The sequence below is a fragment of the Toxorhynchites rutilus genome, chromosome 2 (genome assembly GCF_029784135.1).
Source record: "Toxorhynchites rutilus septentrionalis strain SRP chromosome 2, ASM2978413v1, whole genome shotgun sequence".
Classification (NCBI taxonomy): domain Eukaryota; kingdom Metazoa; phylum Arthropoda; class Insecta; order Diptera; family Culicidae; genus Toxorhynchites; species Toxorhynchites rutilus.
This window is the reverse complement of record NC_073745.1, coordinates 303,891,037-303,917,012: the sequence shown is the minus strand read 5'-3', so window position 1 is coordinate 303,917,012 and position 25,976 is coordinate 303,891,037. Positions and strand designations below refer to the sequence as shown.

Genomic DNA, 25,976 nt, shown 5'->3' with positions numbered 1-25,976 from the left:
ACTAAAACACGATGAATATCTCAATGATCCTAGATTGATTCGTGATTTAGTTTTAAAACTTCCAAACGACTTGCATCATCAATGGATCAAGTTTGTAGCTGATACAAAGAAAACAAGAGATATAATTGATCCATTTATACCGACGCTAGAGGACCTTTATAATTGGTTAAAACCTCAAGAAGAGTTGGCCACGATGCTACAGTCGGAGAGGAAAGAAAAACCTCATAAGAGCGGATATCTGAATACACATGCTGTAAAGGAACAAAAATATAGGCCGAAGCGCCTACCAAAGTGTTTCGCATGCCGAAACGAGCATAAGACATCAGAATGTTCAATTTTTAAAAATATGAACGTTCAACAAAGGAGTGATTTTATTTTTAAACACAGGCTATGTTTAGCATGTTGTAATTATACAAACCACATGGCAAAAGATTGCAGGATCGCAAAGCCTTGTGGAATCGATGGATGCAAACTTAGACACCACGCATTACTGCATAGAGCAACTCAGAGAGATGCTAACCTTAATAATACAGAAAGCGTTAATTGTCATGTAAATAAAGAGAACAAAATACTGTATCAAATCCTTCCAGTTACATTGGGCTGCGGAAAAAAGGAAATTAAAACTTTCGCATTTTTAGACCCTGGGTCATCAGTAAGTTTGATTCACGCTGATATTAAAAATAAACTTGGAACACAAGGGCGTAACAACCCCTTAACGCTGGTTTGGACTAATGGCGAAACTCAGCAAGAACTAGATAGTGAAGAAATTTCCCTAAGTATACAAGGATGCAATAATCAACGTTATAACATACATAATTTGAGGACTGTGTCGGAATTATCTCTTCCCTCACAGTCAATGAATATTCATGAATTACGACGAGAATACAATCACTTAGAAGATATAACTCTCGAAGGATATGAAAATGCTATGCCAAAAATACTGTTAGGTTTACCGCATTCGTTTTTGATAAGCGGTAGGGAGACGCGATCAGGTAAATTTAATGAACCAGTCGCACAGAACACTAAACTCGGATGGGTTTTGTTCGGGCAAACTAACGAACATAAAAAATTGAAAGGACACGTGCTGATGAACGACGAAATTGATTCATCAGATTATTTCAATAAAATGATGGAAAATTATTTTAGCCTAGAAGATTTCGGGATAAAAGTACCTGTAAAAACCTTGATGTCTAACGATGAAAAAAGATCGATTGATATCATGAATTCCACTTTGAAATATGAAGAAGGAAGTTATGAAATTGGGCTGCTTTGGAAACAGGAGGATGTACAATTTCCGCATAGCTATCAATCAGCCATGAACAGACTACGTGGTCAAGAATCAAAAATGGCATAAGGGCAAGGTGATAAGAACAACAACTAATATGGATGGGCAAGTTAGATCCGCTACCGTGGAAACAATTAAAGGTGAAATTACTAGACCAGCTGTAAAATTAGCAGTATTAGATGTAAGTAAGAACAATGAAATCGAGAGCTCAAAAGATACCACTATTTCCTCACCACCTCTTAACTTTGTTGGAGTAATTAAAAGTGCCCCAGGGAGTAAAGAGGAAATTAAGGGACCGCGAAATCCTCAAGAATGGGGAGTAAGAAAAACGGTTAACATCGAGCATGTAAAAGAGCTGGCGTCAAAATTGAAACCGAAGCCACAAACAAAAAAGAAAGTCATAGGTAAAATAAGACCATATACCGGCACGATACAAAAGGCTATCGTAACCGCAATGGCAATTCTAGTACTGGTAAATTTGACAAATGCCGTCAACATCCAGCCTATTGAGGAAGGGGGTTTAATGTTTGATCATGTTGGGTCATGTATAGTAAAGCGAGGAATTTGGAGGACAAATATTGTATCCAACTTAATTCCTAACGACGATATTTCTATGCTAGACTCTATTCATTCGAACTTAGAAAGAACCTTGAAGTTCATGGGGAATGTAACTCAAGACAGCGCCTTGACAGAACTTGTAATGTCGATAAAACGACAATGTAACAATGCAAAACAAGAAATAAATTTTTTATCACGATCAAAAAGGAGTCGTGGAATACTTGGGTTTTTGAAAGACCTGTTATTTGGGAGTAATGATGTGGAAGACGAAGTACAGTCTTTGCGTATTCACGAAGAGCAAAAACTTCATGATATCTCACAAACCATGAGACTATTGAATCAAAGAAGCAAAAATATGGGAGATGAATTAAGCGTAAGAATTCGTAGACTAAATGAAAAAATGTTATCTTTGAAGGGAAAGTATTCCGAAGAAAGAACTAATATATTCGCAAGAAAATGTTTTGAGACCACAACGTTAGCTTTGCAATTGATTGATGGCATAACTCGAAAATACAGGATAATTAAGACTCACCCTTTAGCCGAAAATGAAATGCAAAAGGCAATTCAAAATATAAAGAAGCAATTACCAGAAGGATACTCAATCCTTAGAGACCCACTTGCAGTTAAATACAACATTAAAATTGAAAATGGAACAGTAAATATAATAATGGAAAATGTAATTATTAATAAGGAAAACTTCGAAGTATTCAATGTAATCCCTATTCCTGAAAATGGAAGTGTTATAAAAATAGATCACCATGTAATAGCAATTAATAATAAACATGAATTTTTTTACCCAGATGGAAATTTAATAAAGCTTAATGAAAGTCATTATGTGGTAAATCAGCCAGAATTAACCAGAGTTCCAGATTGCATAGCTGGAGCATTACTTCATGAAACGATAAAACAAAAATGCTCAACAAAGATGATGGAAGAACCATACACCATGTTAACAAAATTGAATAAGATCAACTCTATATTGTACACAACGAGCGACCCTAGCAAGATAATAATCCATTGTAATAATGTAGCCATGTCACCGCCTTATAAGAACGCGATCATAGAACTGTTCCCAGATTGTAAGATCCTAACAGAAAAAACTATTCGTTATGCCCAAATATCTGGACATAACGGGGAAGCTAGAATATTTTTTAAACCTATTCAGAAACTACCATATGTACTAGAAAAACCAAACATAAATGAAAATTTGAATACAACTATCTCGAGTAGAAATCCATATGAAAAGGTAGATATAAAGGATACAGTAATACCTGAAGACGATTTTATAAAAAAGAAACACGTATATACATTTGGAGGTACCATAACTGTTATTTCAATGATTATAATAGTAGGAATTTACGTATACATAAAATTAAAGAGAAGAAGTAATAGACAAAATAATAGAAGAAATGATGATCCGCCTTCGTTATTAGACATGATACGGCTAAATAGAGTTCAGGAAGAATCAAGAAATATTCCTATTATTTTAAACCGTGATAGTTGTCTATAATTGAGTAAATCTATGTAGTAGATTTACGGAGTCCGGAATGTTACGGACAGCTGAGGCTTATCGCGGATCGAGTTACAGATCCATAAGATAAGCAATATTTGAGATTATATTTAGAAAAGACCTCCAAGCGAGGTATAGAAACGTTTAGAAAGGACCAATGTAAGGCAATTAAAAGATGTAAGAGCTCAAGTGTTTTGTTAGGCTAGAAAACGCTTGTAGTTCGAAATTATTGCCGGTCATAAATTCAGAATGGACGAATATTTAAATAGCGTCCGGTAAACAATTTAATGCATGCATCATTTAGGATGCATTTTTATTACCCTTTTCCATCCCTAGCTGCGCTCAGCCAGATACACCAGCAGGGTGTAATAAAATAAAAGGATGTTATTTAGAGCGAAGGATGGAAAGGGGAAATCCAAGAATAAGATAGGCGCACCGACGAGGTGCTATAAACTTAAGGTATTTTCTTAGGGTAGTGCAGCCGTCTCAGACTGCACGTTACCATACGCTAGAAGAAGGGACAAGGAAGGTAGATGATCTAAACGAAACCGATATGTTATCGGTTTTCAAGAGAGAGAGAGGAGATGTTCCTCGTCAATCTTAGTTTAAGGAACCATGTATATATTGTGAAACTTTTGAATAAATTTTTTAGTATTGTAACAGAACTCACGCGAAAGCGTTAAAATTTTTCTTTCAATAGAGAAATTTTTCAATTTATTTTCATGCTTTTTTCCCTTCATTAAAAATCCTACAAAATGACATTCTCCTCTTTTTGTACGTTATTTCTGTGCTGAGAAATGTTCTACTTTATGCGACCAAATTTTAACTGCAACATGCTTTACTGGTTGGCAGGAGAATCACAGAGGGGTGAGGCCTGCGACGCAATTTTTCTTCTTTAATAGTCGCAAACTGTATGTGAAAATATGTTTATCGACGGACAATAGTATATGTAAAAATTTGATGTGCAATTTTTCATACTTTCTGTTAGAAAAAAATACAAATCATTCCATGTAAGATCATGTTCCATAATGGTTCATTCGGAGAAAAAATCCGGCAGTGATTCTTTTCAATTTTCCCTAACAATCAATCATACAAACAATTACGATAAGACGTACACGCAATAGGCCCAACAAATGGATTGAAAGCAACGAAAAAAATCTTCTCTCAACTTGCTCTCACTAGAAGATTTTATGTTTACCTAATTCATGAGTCGCCCAGCTTCCCCCAGGTTTTTTTTTCCTGATAATCAGGATGTATATGAATGTTCCACGGAATTGAAAATACATGAAATTGGAGATATATAGCATTGCCTTTCAAACTACGGAAATCTAACTTAATTTTTAACCCAAACATTAGTATACATCAACAAAATAAACCCTGCGTTACATGCTGCGTTGCTTGTAAATGAAAATACCGTCGAAAATTTCAGGCCCTGATAGTTACGATTGTTTTCACAGTAATATTGGTGTATTCAAATTGTATAGTCGCTCCTTTCGATTGGTAAAGGGAGGATTAATACAAGAATGTTTTGGAGCAATGGTTTCACAGTCTGCGTATGGCTTACGAATCGCGACTGCATGATTTTGCTCCTTGCCACGCAGTCAAATTTACTTGTGAAATTCGCGATAATTTACTCGAATTGAATCAAGGTTTTCTTCAAAAAACTACACAATCTGAAGGCGATGGTCGGGTGTTAATAGACCCTGAAAATCAGTTAAAATCCGGTGTCAATCAAACTCAACACGGAACGAGTGACAACTATTTAAGAGTCGCATTGATATTGAACAGCTACCACCAATTTCGTGTTGCTAATTTAATCTCTTAGAGTACGATTATTTCCAAAAGAGCGGGAAAAATGCAAACGCTTCGATGGGTCACAGATCGGGTAATTTCACTACTCTGCTGAGCGCCCAAGCGCCCTATGATATGCAAATGCACTACGAGTGAGACTCGATGTTGTAGGCGAAAGGGTTAAAGTTCATTATTCCAACATTTCCTGATTCTCTTGCTACAACGAATGGAGGTAATTCAAGTCACGGCTAAAAACTGATATTTTCGTAGGTAATATCGAAATGTGCATAATGTGACTCTAGATTTTAGTCTGCGTTTGCGCAAAATGAGCGTTGAATAGAGGTATTTCGTCTATACATTGTCGGAACATTTGATTTCATGGTTGGAGAAGGTTCTCGGTGATAACTGCTTCTGATGGATATTTTCAATCGCACTTCCAGTAAGAAATCCAGTATGTATCACAATATGTATCTTTCCAAAAGGAACTTATTTTTATCACCATCAACGAATACAGATACGATAATCCCCCGTGGCGATAGTGTTGTAATTTTGCTCACCCGGAAATCACCCACTGGCGGTGTCGTATTTGCCTAGCGGCCAGTGATTTGTCAATCTTTTTATGGAACGTTATTTTTTAATGACACAAACTGATTCAACTGTTGCCCTCAACTTTTTTTAAGCACTACGCAAGCGAAATGGATCAATGATTGCATCACCGATCGTTATGCCTTTCGGAGCAGGTTATTTTTTACGAAACATTCGGTTCAACAGGAAAACGCGTATTAACAAACAACATCAAGCGCTGTCTAGGAAAGTGCGAAGGAACTTCAAGCAACTATATATTATGTTATACCGTTTTGTCTCATATCCCGAACAGTCTCCAATTTCGAACACTTCATTTTCAAATGTAAATTTACTACTTTTTAATGTTATAAATAATTGAATCATGAAAGCCATGACATTATTTGAGGTATGAGCTACATTTTAACATCATTTACAGGCATTGATTTAGCCTATAATTTAAAATATTAAAAATTTGCAAAAAAGTGACAGTCAAAACCAAAGATAAAATGCTTGCGTTTGCAAATTGCGTAAAAAACAAGCATCGTTAATTTTATTGCTTTTTCAACTTCTTTGTTTGCTTTTTTTCATGTTAAGTGCTAGAAAAGGTTAGAATCTACAATAAATGGATGAAAATAATGATATTTTATGCAAAAATATTCATTAAAATTAGTATTGAAGTAGTGTTCGGAATTTGAATCAAGTTTCTTTGCATGATTCAAATTCCGAACACTTCATTTTAAATGTAAATTTACTGAACTTTAATGTTATAAATAGTTGAATAATGAGAGCCTTGACATTCTTTGGGTTATAGGCTACATTTTCTCATCATTTACAGGTATCGATACAGCCTATAATTTATAATATTAAGCATTTGCAAAAAAGTGACAGTCAAAACCAATGATAAAATGTTTGCGTTAGCAATATTCCGTAAAAGACAAGCTCCGTTATTTTTTCAGTTTTTGTAGTTTTTTCAACTATTTTGTTTGCTGTTTTCATGTAAAGTGCTAGAAAAGTAAGAATCTACATTAAATGGATGAAAAAAATATATATTTTATGCAGCAATATTTACTAAAATTAGTATTGAAGTAGAGTTCGGAGTTTGAATCGAGTTTCGACGTATGATTAAAATCCCGAACACATCATTTTTAAATGAGAATTTGCTGAACTTTAATGTTATAAGTAATTCCATAATGAAAACCCAGCATTCTTTGGTTTGTAGAAATTCATTTACAGGTATAGATACTGCCTATAATTTATAATATTAAACATTTACAAAAAAAGTGACTATCGAAAAACAGTGATAAAATGCTTGCATTAGCAAATTCCGTCGAAAGCAAGCATCGTGAATTTTTGGATTTTTGTATTTTAATTGCTGTTTATATGTTCGTTCGGTAAGAATCTCGTTACGAATCTACTAGAAATTATTAAAAAAAATCTTTTATGAAGAAATCTTTATTAATATTAACGTTAAAGTAATGTTCGTAATTTGAATCAAGTTTCGACGCATGAATCGATTTCCGAAAGAAAATGTTTGAACACTATTTTCCGGCAAATACAACGATACACAATTAGGGTACAAGGACAATCCAATTCTGGTGCAACAGTATAAAAAGAACATTTGTTAACATGCATGCTCTTTCCTTGCAAAACGCAGGTCGCAGGTGCAAACCAACGAGAGTAAAATTGATTTTCTGGCGCTCTTCAACTAAAACCACAATAACAAAACCGGGGTCCTGAAGTAACAGGGCGAACTCGATTATTATGTTACATTTTTATATAACATATCCAAAAATTAGAAATGTGTTGTTTTTTGTTTTTGGATTATAATTTTTCAAAGTTAATCGTTGGTCTAAAACTCATGTTTCGCTTTTTTCCATAAATGACGTTTTTCAAAAATTCATAACTTTTGAACTACCTAACAGATTTGGATAATCGACATATTAAATTTAGGTCAATGAGCTAGTCTTCTTTGAAAAAATATTTAGTTTGCAAAAAAAAAAATGGAATCCTTTTCGCATAGATCTCGTTTAGTCGCATAGGAATATCGAACGAAGACCAAATCATGTTAACTTTGAAAAATAATAACTCAAAAACGATAGAAAAACAATCCTCTGATTTTTGGATATATTATGTAAGGGGCTGTCCACATACCACGTGGACAGAAAAAGCATTATTTTAGACTCCCCTCTCCCCCACCGTGGACAAGCGTGGACATTTTCATACTCCTACCCCCTTTTGTCCACGTGGACATTTTTCCTTTTTTTTTTGTTAAAACAATTGGGGAAATAACTGAATTGCGCCTAAATTGCATTTTAACTCCATTTAAGTTTATTTTATTTAAAATTTTACTAGCTGTACCCTGCTGTACCTGCTTTGCTGTGGCCCATTGTTTTTGTATGGTAGAGAAATGACTAGCAAGTACAAAGTACAAAGCACATGTTTCATATGAGTTTAATTTTGAAATACTTGTGAGTATACAATATTTTTTGTCATCATTTGATATAAAGGTTATCTGGTTTGCCAACACGGATTCACGCAATGTACAGTTGAGCAGGTGAGGAACAATCCGCATCTGAATATAAACTTTACAATTTCAAAGATTAATCTTGAGTTTACTAATCATGATTGCAAACGCCAATCGAAAAAAAAATGAATTTAAAATCATCTTTAAATACAATTTCAGTATCCGTTTTTTTAAACATCTGCAAAAAATGTGTTGATATCACATAAAATACAAATTGCATACAGTTCATTTCGTTTTCACCGTGAAGTGACGTTCGTGATCAGGCTCTACATATTTGATACAAGAAAATTAATTTACGTTCACAGCTTTATTTCAGAAGAGTGGAAATCCGGAAATCCATGAACATCTTCGCCAATAATGCAAATAATCTGATTAATTCGAACATTTTACTTCAGAGATATTCTTGATCGAATGAAAAATTATCATTTCCCTTTGGATTACGAATATTTCATGATATAACGATCACAGAGCACATCGATTGGCAGTTGTGAAAGTATGAATATGTTCTATACAATATCCAGTCATTGCTTTGACAAATGCATTGTTTCATTATATAATTACAGCGTTCCAAAAATCACCCAAAATTTACGATGTCGCATTCCGTTCCTTCTTCTTTCTTTGTTTTTAAGAGGCTTTAAACTTTGCAGTTCTTTCGCCTCTATTTCCGTTCCTCTATTTTTTTTTGTTGAGTGCAGTTCATTGTCCCCTCCGGTATATGATCGATCACTGCAAATGACGATTCATATTCACTCTGTATTTCGGATTCACCTTTAGACGGTAGCGCAATACGAAACCTTTTCCGCCATAGTACGGAGAATTTTCTAAGGGATTTCTAACATCCTGCTTTGAGTGTCTAGATGACTTTCAAAGTGCTAGCGGGGAAAAGTAACATCAGACAACTTACAATTCATTCATTCCCAACAATGAAATCAAACTCAAATCTCAACTATGAAAGAATTATTGAACATTTCTTGCGACCTATTTTATTGCCTTAAATTGACCCAAATTAAAGTGTGCTTAGAACGATTTAATTGCATTCGTTTGAAAGATGAGACAAATTTGCGGGAGAGAGCTTCATTTCGTTGATAGAAACAAACAAGCTTATCATGGCAGAAAATAATGAAAAAACGAAATTTTTTATGTTTTTTCCACCTCTAATAGGTACTTAAATCCATCAAAATAACTGCATTCTGTGCGAAATTTTCAGAAAAATAAATATTAAAATACTGGGTCAATTGATTAAAGTTTGACGACTAGTGGTGCATGGATCATTTTACGCAAATGTAAATATTAATTCCTAGAAATCGACTAAATTCCAATACCTCGAAAATTGCAACTTTTCGAAAAAAGAAATACAAAAAAAATGATTTTACACGTACAGACAGACTATACAGACATTATTATCCTAAGACCAACTGTTCGCGAGATAGAACAAAATCTATAGAAAATCATATTTGATGGAAAAAGCCATATCCGTAAAAGCATGTAAACTCAACCATAATGGAATCGTTGAATTTTTATAGTTTTGGGCTATGAACGTTTAAACATTACCCCTATCTATAGAAGCCATAGGATCATAGGAAATAGCTCGGTCGTTCACAGTTTACGTGAGATATTTTCAGGATATGTATTCAATGAAGAAGAATTATATTAGTAAAACTATATGAAGCACTCTCAGACAGCTCAATCCGTCATTCTTTGTGTGGACACCGACTGGACAACATCGTTGCTGGACGGGCTGGACGGCGAGGGATCGAGTGCCTTTCTCAAGGCAAGAGGGCGGAGGTGGTAGCGCTGGAGTAGAATAGAGTAGAGTTTTCAAAGGGCCTTTCTCAAGGCTAGAGACGAATGAACTGCAAAAGTTTAAAGTCTCTATAATACAATACCTTCCTTCCTTCAATCCGTTTATTGATCAATACGGAATACTCAGGTTTGACGGAAGGTTTTAAAAGTCTTGAATATGGAACAGTTTTTATTTAATTTGGAATGTATCGGTGATTATATTTGTAAAAGTATTTATTATTCGTGTCCACGTGAACAAAGTCTATACCCCCTCCCCCCTCTACGTGGACAAGCGTGGACATTTTCATAACCCCTACCTCCCCTAAAGTTGTCCACGTGGTATGTGGACAGCCCCTAAAAATTCCTCAGCTTTCAAGAAAAAATATAAAAATATATAGCGCCCTTGGTCCCGAAACCATGTAAACTAGAGAAAACGAACGCAATCGATAATTACGAAAACCAAATCAAATTTTCTTGCGAGTAAAATATTTTTCCACAAAAGACTAGCTTATTCGCTTTAATTTGATATATCGATTATCTGAATCGATCCAGTAGTGCATAAGTTATGAATTTTTTAAACAAATGCTTTTTGGCTGTTCGGAATTTTAGACAAAAGTGTTCGGATTATGAATCAGTGACATAAATGGTGTTACCATTTTGAGTAATGAGACACTGTTTAATGGCCACCCAAAGCTTAAGTGTTCGGAATTTGAGACAAAACGGTACCTGGCCCATGTGAAGGAATTCAAGTAACTTGACCGAGGGCACGGGAAATCCGTTGTAAATCCTCACGCATTGTTCAATTCGAGCGAACCGGCGACCGACCGGTCGCCCATTCACAAGATTTTAGACGACCCATCGGTGGCACTAAATCTCGCCCACCCTCTCTCTAATCAGTCACGACGACAGCTTGTCCACTTTTCTTCCAAACCACTTCCAAATAGTTACCAAATCTTGCTGCCGCGGCATCGTAACGATGTTTATAACGCGCTAAAGAAATCATTTCCTTCGCGGGAAGCCGCGATCAAGATTTACCTGTGCCTAATTAGCGCCATTATTCCATCATTTCTAGCGCGCGAACGATCGATCTGCCGATCAATCAGCGTCATTTGGAGATGTCATTAATTAACTCTTTTTGTTTGTTTTATGGAAGAGAGGAGAGAGAAAATTCGATGCTTTCTCCGAAAACAAAAAAAAAATCTTGTAATTAAAAGCAATGTTACAGAATCGGAAACAACAATCCGGTCGTTAATGTGGACCGTTGATTCCTTTTTGAGTCTCACCATCATTCAGCCTCAAAGGCGTTCTATCCTATTGATCCATGGCAATAATCACAGACCGACTGACCGACCCAGGCGATCACAGCCGATGACACGGCGGAAAGATGTGTCTGGGCAGCGCCGGTTGTGTGACCGTCACCTACGTCACCTACGACTCCGTCACCTTCATCGAAACGGCCAATAGCTAACAGAGCGGAAGCCTTTGCTCCCGCTTAGTAACAATAACAAGAAAAGAGAGAAAAAGTAAACTGTTCACACAGCAGAAAATAAGAGAACGCTTTAATTCACCCGTTATGATAAAGGTGCCTTTGATTTCCGCTTTTTCGGATTGTCATCATTCCTTGGTATCATTATTTATTCCAGCAGCAGCCGGTCCGTAATAAGGTGAAGTGCGCACGGGAATAAAGCTTATTCTCCTTTCATTTTGTGTTGCGACGCAAGAGGGGTATTGCGAGCTTTGCGCTATCTCAATAAGACGTTGAACTTTTCTTAGTTCGCATAGTTTGGAAGCGATTTTTTTTCGATACTGTTGTAGAACTTCTGTAGGGAAAGTCATGCTTCTCTGTTGATTTTATGTAGACACTCAAATTTCTGTGTCACAATTGAGTGCCCTCAATGTAAAGGATTGATTTTTTGTGTGATTCATTTCGAGTATTTTTATGGAGATTAAGTATCTGGTCTATGACGACTAAGATCGACGCCTTCAAGAACATAATTAGACTTCAAACATCAAGAAGACATCAGCCTCGTAACTGATATACGGATCTCTATTGCAGCAAAAAATGATCGATAATTTGATGTTTTCCTAGCCAGTTGAAGTAACCATACTTCGACTGGCTAAAGATTAATTACATCGAGAAAATTGATACGCAGAGATGGCGTTCCTAAAGAATTCTATGATAGAGCATAATTGGCGATCTAACGTACAAATCTACACCTAGGCGGCGCTGCGGTGATAGTGATGATGGTTTTAAATTTTGCCATGTGAGCTTATGGAAGGTTTGTAGTTCTTTCCATAAATTACAATGTTATAATCATAAAAGATTATTTGATTGCGATGAGTTTATAAGAAATTTAATTCTGCGCAATTTTATATATAACATGTTATTTATTCACCTCTTTGAGTAGTGAAAACTATAAAAATGTTGACAATGGTTGAATTAAAGAACGAAATTCGAGAGCACAATCAAACATAAGTAGAAAAATGCACGATTCCTGCATGTGAGAACTACCTTGGAAAGCCCGGAAGTAAAATATACGTGATTTGTTTTTGAGTTTTAGGCTACATTAGCATCATTTTCTTAGTTCAAAAACAAAATCCAGATGTCTCACCGATCGTTGACGTTTTGCGTTAGATCGCCAATTGACGAATTTTCGCAAAGCTGAATCAGCTCATGCGACATCTACATTAGAACTCAGAACCACAAAAGTGAGGGTGTTTGTTTATTTTACGCACTGAAAAGCAAGATTCGGTGGTGATTATTCATTTTATTTCAATTTAGATTCATTTCAGCCATTGAATTTCGTCAGTATATGGTAAGAAAGTTGGAGTTTTGTATATTTACGATGGTTTCAACACGCGATTTGACCAAAGTCATAGATAATCTTGGAAAATTGTATGTTTGATAATGCATACCGGTTATTGATACTATGGATAATTGCGATGGAATCGATATAATATCAAATCGGCTTATGTCATTGATTATGTAGGGGTCGATACGAGAAGGATTTGCAGTAATTTTAGCGCAAAACACCCTATTCATCGTTTACTTAGTTGAAAAAAATTAAAGTTACAATACTTATAATTTTCTAACCTTTTAGCGTGGAAAGAATACATGAAACCGGGAAATTTGAAGATAAATTCTGATTTGTCTAGAAAATTTGAACGAATTTCATACCAAAAAAACAAAACATCCTCATTTTACTCGCTGCGCCATCTGGTTGTAAATCCAACGTAAATTCGTCAATATTATCCACCCCGAATCGAACCGGATTCTCAACGAAGTCGTTCGAGGGAATATTTCTGAAAAGATTATTTGCTCGTAGAGCTCGGCATAGAAGACCGACTAATAGTTGAAATAATAAGGAATATTGATCTTTTTCGACTTTGATTATTCCTTCGGTAGGGTGGTCACAAGTGTTTCTTCTGGGTGTGATCCTGCGTCCTGTGAAGCAAGGTGATCCCCTCCTATCTGTCGGGTATATTCATCTCTTCCTTGAAAAACTGCGATCCATTTTTTTATTCTTTACTAACTGACCCGGCAAACTTCGTCCCATCCAAAACTTATTTTTCGTTATCACATTCACGTTTTTTTTTACTAAGCGCACGTTCATAGGTCCAATCGCTGTTCATTGATTAATATTCTAACTGGCCTTTTACAAATTCCTCTTGGTTTAAATTTCCAAGCACTTCTATCGAAACTCATCATTATAATATCAAATTATTTTCAGATACAATTCTCGTTCAAGATTTTTCAACCACTTGCATATAACATGTTTCTCCGTTACATGGAATAAATATTTGATACAGAAAATATGATAGAATAAAGACAGCCCTAAATCGGACAATTGCTTTCTTAAGTTTTGTTCTTATCAACACATTCGGTGATCCATTTTTTTATATAGATAGAAGAAGACATAGGATTGCGTTTTATCACCTTAAAAAAAATCAATTGTCATGTTTGGTTGGAGTATGTTTGGTTGAGATATTGTATTATTTCAGAGGAAGGAGGGGTGTCATACCACCAAAGAAACATTTCTCATATTCAGAAACCTTCACATTCCAAATATGGCTCCATTTCATTGATTGGTTTTCGAGTTATGCAGAAGTTTGTGTTTCATTTGTGTGGTAGCCTCCCCTTAGAGAGGGAGAAGTGTCGATTTACCATAGAAACATTTCGTGCCCCCTAACACCTCCATATGCCTAATTTGGTTTTATTTGCTTGATTAATTCTCGAGTAATGCAGAAATTTGTGTTTCGTATGTATGGCTTAGAGATGGGGGTGGAGTGTCTAACCACCATAAAATCATTTATTGCACCCTAAAACCTTCACATGCCAAATTTGGTTTCATATGCTTGATTTATTCTCGAGTAATGCAGAAATTTGTGTTTCATTTGTATGGCAGCCCCCCCATTAGAGAGGGGGTGGAGAGTCTAACCAGCATAGAAATATTTATTGCACCGTAGAACCTTCACATGCAAAATTTGGTTTCATTTGCTTGATTAATACGCGAGTTATGCAGAAATTTATGTTTCATTTGTATGGCAGCCCCCTTTATAGAGGGGGAGGGGTCTTAAACTATCACGAAAACCTTCCCCGGGCCCAAAAACCCCTACATACCAATTTTCATGTTGATCGGTTCAGTAGTTTCCGAGTCCATAAGAATCAGACAGACAGAAATCCATTTTTACATATATAGAAGATATATAGGTTTGAGTGGCTTTCAGTCTCCTGGGCTGGTTCGCCTCTGTAACACCCACTTTGCAATGATCAGCAAGATCTAGCGGTGGCAACCGCGGATCATATTCCTCTCATCACAACTGAGAGCAACAATCTTCCGAACGAGCTTCCATTTCATTTCAACTTTCACTTATATTATTTTACGGTTCATTTGATTGACGTTCATTTGATTATGTTCATTCCACTGGTGTTCATTGAAAGTGCTGTTCCATATTTATCGACTCTCGCTTGAGCTGTAGGTTATCAATACAAGGCAGGCTGAAATTAATCGTATTTGAATGTCGTGAACGTAAACGAATGTCTGTCAATAACGAGCACCAAAAAACATCGGTGAGTAAGTATTCGTATATAATACTAACACAAAGAACAACGTTCGCGATCAATACACAGTGAAATGCGTACATTGACATAAGGGAACAAATTGCGACATATGGAAGCTTGTGTATTGTTCTCGCGAGGACAAGAATAAATCATCAATCAAGTATCCCTCCCTTATAAAACCCCCCCTCCTTATTTGCAAAAAACTCAGACAGCCAGTTTTCGCGCCTCTTTTGAGGCCAACTTAGTATCACCAAGAGCGTTTTGCATGGACCGGAACAGATGATAATCACTTGGAGCCTGGTCCGGACTATATGGTGGGTGCAATAGGACACCCCATCCGAGCTCCCGTAGCTTCTGGCGGGTCATCAAAGATGTGTGAGGCCGAGCGTTGTCCTGGTGGGAAACAACACTATTCCTATTGATCATTTCTGGCTGCTTCTGGTTAATCGGCTGCTTCAAACGGTCAAGCTGCTCACAGTAGAGAACCGAGTTGAGGGTCTGGCCATAGTTGTGCAGCTCATAGTGGATGATTCCCTTCCAATCCCACCAAACACACAGCAAAACCTTCCTGGCCGTCAATCCGGGCTTGGCGATGGTTTGGGTCGGCTCACCGCGCTTCGACCATGACTTTTTTTCCTTTTGGTTGTCGTACGTGATCCACCTTTCATCAATAGTCACCAACTTCTTCAAAAATGGGTCATGTTCGTTCCGTTTCAGCAGTGCATCGCAGGCGCTGATTCGGTCTAAGAGATTTTTTTGCGTCAACCCGTGTGGCACTCATACATCCAGTTTTTTTGGAATCCAATCTTCTGCAAATGGTTCCAAACGGTTTTATGGTCTATACCCAGTTCCTGGTCAATCGAGCGAGTGCTTACATGCCGGTCTACTTGGATGATTTCAACGATTTTATCGGTTTCCACGACGGTTGATCTACCAGTACGGGGTGTATCTTCGACAGCCACTATACCAGAACAAAATCGATCAAACCAACGCTGTGCTGTGCGAATCGTTACAGTATCGGGTCCATAAACTACACGAATTTTTTTGGCCGCCTTCGTTGCAGTTTTACCTCGCAGGTAGTAGAAACGTTAAATATGACGCGCTATAACTTGAGACTGAAAAGGACAATCACAACACTGTCAAAACGACACTTGTAGTCTTTAAATAGCCTATAGTATGACCCGATGCGATAAGTACAACACAAGATATGTTTAAGTGTTGCCATATATGGCCAATATACGACATTTCTTTTTCCCCAACCTAATAAAGGGCGAACACGAAATTATTGCGACACATTCAACAGGGCATAACTTTTTTACCATTGGGTAAAAATATACCAAATTTTGCACACTTTCTCATTGATGTGTATTGTCTACATGCTGTCAAACTCGAAGTCGTGTTTTTCGATTCAACGAGGATGGAGGTGAACCAACGCGAGTCGAGAGCACAAATTCTTTCCAAACACCTGGAATTTCCTGACCTGTCGCACCGGCAGTTGGGAAAAATGTTGAACATTTACCATTCAACCGTCTCCAGAGTGTTGAAGCGGTTCCAGGAGCGGTTGACGTTGGACCACGGCAAAGGAGCTGGAAGAAAACCGGGACCGGAGAACAAAAAGACGGAGGGAAAGGTGAAGCGGATGATTAAAGCAAATCCTAACGTTTCAAGCCGTGATTTGGCTAAAAAGATCGGCATGTCGCAGAGCTACGTCCAGAATGCAAAGAAGAGAGCTGGACTACATACATACAATGTACAGAACTTCCCAAACCGCGATGAGCGGCAACAATCGACGGCTAAAACTCGGGCACAGAAGCTCTACGAGAAGATGCTGACAAAATATGGCTGCTGTGTGATGGACGACGAAACGTATATAAAAGCCAATTTTAAACAAATTCCGGGGTTGGAGTTTTTCACCGGCAAGAGCAAGTTCGATGTGGACGACAAATTTAAGAAGAAGAAAATGTCGAAGTTCGCCTCCAAACATCTCGTTTGGCAGGCCATCTGCTCTTGCGGACTGAGGAGTGAGTCTTTCGTGACATGGGGCACAGTAAATGGCGAGATCTACACATCTGAGTGCCTCGAGAAGCGCCTTTTGCCGTTCTTGCAGCAGCACGACGAAGCTCCGCTATTTTGGCCAGATTTGGCATCATGCCACTATTCTAAAAGTGTCCTGGAGTGGTATGAGGCCAATTATGTCCATTTTGTTCCAAAGGATATGAACCCGCCAAGCTGTCCGGAGCTGCGCCCGGTGGAGCAGTACTGGGCAATAATGAAGCGGGAACTTCGGAAGAGCAAGAAGACAGTCAAAGACGAGAAGGACATGTTAAGAAAGTGGAAAAAAAACTGAGAAACTGGTACCGGATGACACTGTAAAGACTTTGATGGAGGGCATCAAGCGAAAATGCGTTCAATTTTACATTCAAGGCTCCATCGATTAACTTTTCTTTTGATTTTTGAAGTAAATATATGTATAAAACTACCCTAAAATTTTGGTTTGATTCTAAACATTATAAGAAAATTGGCATGACATTTTCGGTGTCGCAATTATTTCGTGTTCGCGCTTTATTACAAACCTTTGCAAAACCAATCGTGGTTAGGCTGATACACAATACCCAAATGAAAAAAAGAAAAAAATGCGCGTGTAATAAATAGTGCGCTTGCTACGACAAACTTTCAGTTGTTGTTCTGCTGCGGTACGACTCAGTCGCGCCCTGTCGAGAGTCTAACTAGATATCAGTAGTGTCCAGATCGTTCGGGATTTCCGGATACTTCACAGAGCCACAGAAGTTTACGTTTAAGCATAAAACTGATGTCGAACATATATACCATTGATCGGAATTTGACAACGGTATATTTCAAATTCTTCAATTGTTATCAGCTCTGGATCAGCTGTCTCTGGACTTAAGAGCGAACAGAAGCAATTCCCAAACACAGTACACCGAGAGTTTTTTTACGCGGTGTTTTACGAAGTTTTTTACACGGATTGTCGAATTCACATGGTTTCTATGTGGATTTTCGAATTAACACGATTAAAGAGCAAAACACTTCTCAGTGTTTAATGAGGAAAGACTCAGTCGAAAAACAATGTGTATGATTACTGTTCCTAAAAATTGTATGTAGGATGAGTCTACTACCTATGGCTATGGCACAGACTTAGTGCTTATTATAGTGCTTAGCCAATGCTTATTAGGGAAATTAGTGTCGCACACTATCACGATTCCCTTGTGGATTCACATGTGACCTTGTTTTATGTTGAAAATTAACGCGGTTTATTTACGAGGTACGTTTTCCCCGTGTAAAAAAACCAGGGTGTATCATTTATCTATGTGGATCACGTTCGTTCGGAGTGTTCAAAATGTTTCGGCGCGATCGCATATGATAGCGATTCCTATTCCAGTCTCGCTCCAGTCAACAGTCTTTCTCGAGGGTAAGCGTAAACTTCAAATTGTCTTTTTCAAAGGTTTCGAGCGATTTTACGATTTTCGCTATCTACGTTGCCTCTTAGAAGGCTAGAGACGAATGATCTTTGAAGTTTACGCCTACAGTAATATTCCGAAGAAAATTTCGATTCTGGTCTCGTTCTAGGCAGCGTCAACAGTATTTCTTAAGATGAAAGGAAATTTAAAATTTTTAGATTAACTAAAATTTGTTTGATATGATACACATCACGGTTACCCAGTCCCTGAATAGTTTGAATTGAGGAGAAATGAAAGCATCCCCATTTTTCCATACATATGTTTTGGACATTTCTGTGCTTCATAACTCGAGCCGTCAAAAACAAGCACCAAAATGCAGCAATGAATTGACATAATTCCAATATTCCGATATTCCGAAATCAATAGGAGTGTGCGCTTAAATATGATATTCAAGCGGAAGAAAAACAGAAAACATCTCAATAAATTCAGATTTTGCTGCGGAAAGTCTGTTTCGTGGTCGTGTGAATCGGACGCGCAAAATTGTTTGCTTCAGAATTGTATCTCAGAATATGCACAAATTATACTTAGTGCAGAGCAATGCGATAGAACTGGATGAAAACAGAGATCGTTTCTCATCATTTTATGATGTTTAATGCAATCCCTAAATATTGTGTTTTCATTTCAATTGTTTAGCACCATAATCATCATCTCTCGCGTCTAATTTAAATAAAAATAGCTTCATTAAAAACCTTCAATAGATCACATCCACATGCCTTTCAGAGGAAACAGCAGAGAAAGTAATCGAATGGATCGGAGGAAGTGATAAATATCTTCGATCAATAATCGACCAGTTAGTAAAGCCACGGGATGGTCGACATAAAAACCGTTATTTTGTCATTATCAGATTGGACCGATTGTTGTCCACAAAAAGATGATGACCCATCGCTGTCATTTTGGTTGTTGTAGGAATCGGCGCTCCTCCGGGAAAGATAGACATTATTGAACGATAATTCCAAAACGACAGTTCCAACAATGTTCATAATCGATGAATCATCACAAATTGCTCGACTCAACTCAACACGTTCACTTCCTGCTCTCTTCCACCGCGGTTTGGTGGCTGCTAATCCGAGTCAAAGCGCGACACACAACGTCGATAAGATTTAAATAGAAAATCGATTGATTCAAATCGAACATGAAAGGAAAAAGAAAATAGAGACCATCGCAGTTCATTCCGAGCCAGAACATACGAGTACAGCATGTTTCCACTTCCCAGGATGGGAATGGACAGATCCGATTACAGGCACGATCATTCCGTCAATAATTAAATTAAGAATGTGGTTCGATGTGTGTTCCGTTTAATTTACGACTAATGAAACATGATCAACTTCGGAACGGAGATAAAGTGTAGAATCGATGGACGCAGCGGCGAGTTAATGGCACTTTGAGGCGCGTTCCTGTGCTTTGTTGCCAATCGAAGCCAATCGGTGTCGGAATTAGGGGGGGATGAATTCATTAAGTAGTGCCAAAATGTGCCAATAAAACAGCGGGTGGGGATTTTTTTCTCTCCACGCGCGGCTTCGAAGACAGGTTTTGGTCCAACTCGCAATCGGAGGCTGGCTTATTTCCGAATCATTATTTCAAATAATAATGATTATTCAAACTGTTGGCCAGTAATCGCAGCTTCTTATCTAGAAGAGATTTTCCTTGAGCGCTTATTGCAGATTTACGGCGATGCGCACGGTCAAACAGGAGCATCCATATTTTACAGAAAACAGAAACAGAAATTTATTAATGGTAAGTGGGAAGTGGTTCTGACAGTGGCCACTGCGTTACCACGGCATCGGCTCTCAAACGGGTGTGAATTTGATCATAAATTGCGGGAGCGGGAGGAAAAAGAGAGATAAAGATATCGACTTACATTATCTAGGAAGATCTCCAGCGGTGAAGAAATGCTCGGTTTCCCGAGGTACCAGTCCTGTGTGGGACTGTACTCGTCCAGAAGCCGCACCAGCCGGGGCACATTCACGTAGTTGTCGTCGTCGAAGTGACACCACCATCTGCAATGAAAAAAAAAGTTTTTTTTATTCACTAGCTGATCCGGCGATCTTTGTCCCGCCCAAAATTGGTTTTTTGATATGAATACTTTCAAATATTCACGTTTTTTAACTAAGCGGATGTTCGTGAGTCCAACTGCAGAACTCTTCATTGATTGATTACACTTTGACCCTTTACAATTTCCTTGTACTATGACTTTCCTGGTACTTTTACCAAAACTCGTCATTAAAATATAACATTATTCTAAGTTCAAGATTCACTTCAAATAACATGTTTCGGACGATTCCTTTCTCGAGTTTTGCGCTTATCAACACATTTGGCGATCCATTTTTATTCATACAGATAGAAGATGAGAGGGGGCGTTTTGTCACTATTTTCCTTTTCGAACAAAGATCAATTTCGTTATCGCAAACATCAGATGGACTTACAACGCTTATCATGATGTAATTGTGAAACATGTGCGAGGTGAATTTTCCGAATTTTTTTCCGAAAATTTCAAATTGTCATGTTTTACTGAATTTGCCTGATTAGTTCTCGAGCTATGCCGGAAATTGTGTTTCATTTGTATTGGAGCCCTCCCGTCCAGAGGTGGGAGAGGTCTCGAACCATCATAAGAACCTTCACCGGCCCCAAAAATACTTACATATAAATTTACCCGCCGATTGATTCAGCAATATCCAAGTATATAAAGTAAGGCAGAAAGAAATCCATTTTGTATATACTACATGGGCTGAAAAGTCCCGGGATTTTTCAACTGATGGCACCATTCAAAAATGAACAAGATTCATTTCGAGAGATTCATCTGTCACTAGCTTATGTGCAGTGTTTGGATTTCGATCAAAATCGAATGATACACAATGTGTCATGCAAGTAATCTCTCACGAACATATAACCAAATATGAGTGGATCATTCAGATACTTGTATGAATGACAGTAATCACTTGTGTTACACTAAATGATTAAACCAAAAGAGGAGCGAAGACTGTTGTTTGCATATTCGAGCTGTACCAAACATCGCACACCATTTTCGAATCCTGCATACAAGTTTGAACCGCATATATCGTCCCGTTCTATTATAGCGAAACCCACTGCACAGACAAGTGCAAAGCAATAAATGATACAAGAAAAATTACGTCATCATTCGGTCACCATTTGCGGAGAGCAACGAATTGGAAAAGAGATAAAACGAGAGAGTTTTTGTTTTTCACAAGAGCGGTGTTGCTAGTAAAACTATGCGGTCTATATAAAAATATATATTTCAAGGGATAGCGGCGTTAAAAATGGAAAATATTATCTAACTACCCTTCTCTTAGTCTCTATCTAGCTAAATAATCATATAGTTTGCACTCTCTGAGACATCAAAATCAGGATCTGCATCATTAGCTGAATATGAATCATTCGCTTTGCGTAGTCCGTACGATCGTGCTGTTTTTTCTGATGCATGGAGATGTTCGATATGTATATGTTAGATGCAAAGAAGAGAATAAACTTTCTGCACCAAAAGCGTATATGATGGCTTTGCTTGCGTGCTGGTGTATCATGAAGTGCGAACCAATGCAGAGTTGTCTCGTTCTATTTTGTGTCGTGATTTGTAGCACGTAAAAACAAAAGAATGCCGCTGGGGGAAATGATTTCTGTATGATCATATTTGAACGAACGAAAGCGATTTTTTTCAGTGAATGGATCATTTGGCAAACACTGCTTATGTGTGAAGTTTCATGACATTTCATTTATTTGTTGACAAACTACAGCTGTTTAAGTGTTACCACCTGAGCATTCGTATAGAAAATGGAAAAAGAGGAATATCGTATTTTTATTAAACATTGTTTTTTGGTGGGAAAAACTCCTGAACAATCAATGTGGTTGACGAAATATCAGTGCACTTCTGCTCCTCCGAGAACAACAGTTTATCGGTGGTTTAGTGAATTTGAAATGGGCCGTATAAGTACTGCAGATACACCTCGCTCCTCGCGGCCTCGAAAGGGCAAAAGAGACTACGAATCCGACTCGTTTTGAACGATCGTAAAGTGAAGTTTCGCGAGTTAGCTGAGGTCGTAGGCACTTCAAAAGAGCGATTGGGATACATTTTGCACGACATTCTGAACATGAGAAAGCTATCCGTGCGATGGGTGCTGCGTTTGCTCTCGTCGACAAAAAACAGCGGTTTGGCGTTGTTGAAGCATAATCGAGTGGACTTCATTCGACGTTTTGTGACAGTGGAAGAAACGTGGGTCCATAACCACATTCTTGAGTCCAACAGGCAGTCTGCAGGGTGGCTGAGAAGCCACGAAAGCACAAGCCAAAACGGCCAAAAGACCAACGGTCGGCCGGGAAGGGTTCAGCCTCCGCTTTTTTTGGGATGCACATGGCATAATTTTCATCGATTAAAGGGTGTGTCACATCAAATTGCATCACGGAAAAAACGCTGTAGAAATTTAATTTTTAGGAATTATATCTTCAGCTTTCGCTTATAATCAGATAAGAGTGTATAGATCACGTTGGCCATGCTTCACTATCAATTTTTCGTAAATTTGGAAAAATGTCGTCGAACGAAAAAGAGCGTCGTGAATTAATCCTGTGCACTCATTTCGAGAATCCGGAGTTGTCACATCGGGACATCGGTAAGATGCTGGGAATCGTCCAATCCACGGTCAGCAGAGTACTAAAACGATACTTCGAGAACCTAACCATCGACCGGAAGGTGAAGAACGATAAAAATGGATGCTCCGTCAGTGAAAAAGATCACAAGCGCGAAGTTAAGCAGTTTAGACGTGATCCGAGAAGTTCGGTCCGGGATGTCGCCAATAAGCTGAATTTGTCAAGTTCATTCGTCCAGCGGACCAAGCAGCGGGAGGGCCTGCGTACATACAAGGTTCAGAAGGCTCCTAACCGCGACGAAAGGTAAAACATGGTGGGGAAGACGCGAGCCCGGAAGCTGTACACCGAAATGCTGACGAAGCCGCATTGCCTGGTAATGGACGACGAAACCTACGTCAAAGCGGACTTTCGTCAGCTGCCGGGCCTGTTGTTCTTCTCCGCAGAGGACAAATTCAGCGTTCCGGAGGAGATTCGCAAGCAGAAACTATCCAAGTTTGCCAAAAAGTACATGGTGTGGCAAGCGATCTGCTCTTGCGGAAAGCGGAGCGCCCCATTCGTGATGACCGGCACGGTAAACGGGCAGGTTTTCCTTAAGGAATGCCTACAGATGCGCTTACTAACACTATTGAAGCAGCACGAGGGCCCGACCATCTTCTGGCCGGATCTCGCTTCGTGCCACTATTCAAAGGACGTGTTGGAGTGGTACGTAGCCAACGGGGTCACCTTCGTGCCATAGGAAATGAACCCGCCCAACGCGCCTGAGCTTCGCCCAATAGAGAAATATTGGGCGATTATGAAGCAGGCCCTCCGGAAGAACCCAAAAGTTGTCAAATCGGAAGCGGACTTCAAGAGAAAATGGATTTCTGTTCAAAGAAAACTACAACCTGACGTTGTACAGAACCTTATGGACGGGGTAAAGAGGAAGGTGCGAGCATACGGGCTTGGGCTCGAAGTATGAATAAAAAGAAAATGCCAAAAGTTGTTTAATAGTTTTTATTTTACTGTCTAAAATTTTCGAAAGGATCGGTCTACTGGGCGAATTTCTACAGCGTTTTTTCCGTGATGCAATTTGATGTGACACACCCTTTACCTGCAGAAGGGAAAACAATTACCGGAGAGGATTATGCAGCGTTATTGGATAACCTGAACTACGGAATAAAGAAAAAACGGTTCCATATGGCAAAAAAAACTATAAATGGGTTATATCTGTGATATAACCGCAAGGTAGACGTAGGACTACCGCTGGCTCTGTAATCATTTGTTTGAAATTGCATCTGAATGAAATCTCTGAAGATTGCTGGAATTTTTCCTTGTTAATGTGTGAGTATAAGTATTAATTTGGTATTAACATGAAATTTAACTATTTTGGTCATTGGGTTTTGCGTGGTTTTGAAAAAACAACTGATGAAATTTGATATATAATTCTATTTTGTTCTCTTGAGAATAATACACGAGAGTTTTCATGACCACTCCACGCGGGAGCAGAGTAGAAACTGACGCTCTTGGATACGATTGCATCACTGAAACCGAATGCGTAAATGTTCTATGTTCGACCGCAATTACAAGCAAACATTCCTTCATGACCATTCCATGCGAAAACAGAAACGGATGCTCTTGGATACGATTGCATTACGGGAACCGATTGCGCAAACCTTCCTTTGCTCGAACATATTTGCAAGGGAGTAAAAGAAATCACAGCCTGCATGTTTTCGCGGTTTCTCCAGGTGCCTTGATTTTGCGTCCGTGTTCGGGAACACTATCCGATCACCACAAAAGCAATCATCATCAATGAGCTAGATTGTTATGATTACAATAGCCTGTTTTGAAAGCAATTTTTGAGCTATTGAAACGATTTTTTGGACCAATAAGTGACAATCATATAACTCTTTGACATTTTATCTTTCGAATGAAGTGATTATTATACCACTCCATTCAGTCGGTAAAGAGGTATTAACGTTCAAAACCTTGCACTCCAGCGTCACTCTCTCGTTTTCGAAACTTTCCAAAATTTCCATGAAAATTGGTAGTTTTACGTCTGAACGAAGTTATAATGCCGTGAAGCATTATAAATATTGTGCTCGCCTGTGCCTCAGTTTGTTCGGATTTATTGGTGAAATGATGATGATTTGAGTTACAGAGGCTTTCTCAGACTATACCAGTTCATTCTTCCTTAGTCTTCAAAAAGGCTAATATGGAAAACTAAAATTAAACATTCGGACTTGAGGAAGGTCATTTGGAAAGACTCGATGACGCTGCCATCTGGTTGTTAGCAGGATGACTGATAAATCGTGAATGACTTAATGGTGATTTTTTCCGATCGATTAATTATTTTTTGTGAATTTGAAAACTATTGCTGGGTTAGAAGTGGCGTCAAAATGCAGCGCTTCTCGAGCCGGATGTTGGGAAGGTACTTTTCAGTGGAAAGAGCTACGTTCTACCGTGGAAAACTGAAGTGAAAATTTGTTCCGTATTTACGGTTGTCGGTTGCTATCGACACCGCCACTCCACCACACATCCGATGTGAGTCGGATTTCGCGATCCTACTTTAAAAATGCGGTCGTGTATTGGACACCACTATTCTATTTGTATTTTTGCGGCCCGCGGCTCTATGATCAACACGTGTTGTGGTCCTTCTGAAGAAAAGATTGAGTACCGCTGGTTTACATGGTCTAGGGACCAATTTGACGTAGGATTACGTCTTTCGGGAACATATTGGGGTACAAATTGAAAATCGAAAATCGAGTACATCGTGAAAATTGTCCAATTTCAAACGCTTATTGCTCAGTCAATACATGATGGATTGATGAAATTTTTGCGTCAATCGATTTCGG

At 38.3% G+C, this 25,976-nt stretch overlaps 1 protein-coding gene across 1 annotated transcript in view; it reads right to left on the bottom strand.

The window, feature by feature from the left end:
- LOC129764933 (fringe glycosyltransferase) overlaps positions 1-25,976 on the bottom strand; it is a 320,450-nt gene that overhangs the window by 25,653 nt on the left and 268,821 nt on the right. The window contains exon 5 of the mRNA XM_055764584.1: positions 20,411-20,549. Coding sequence (XP_055620559.1) covers positions 20,411-20,549 — 139 coding nt within the window. The remainder of the gene's footprint in view (positions 1-20,410; positions 20,550-25,976) is intronic.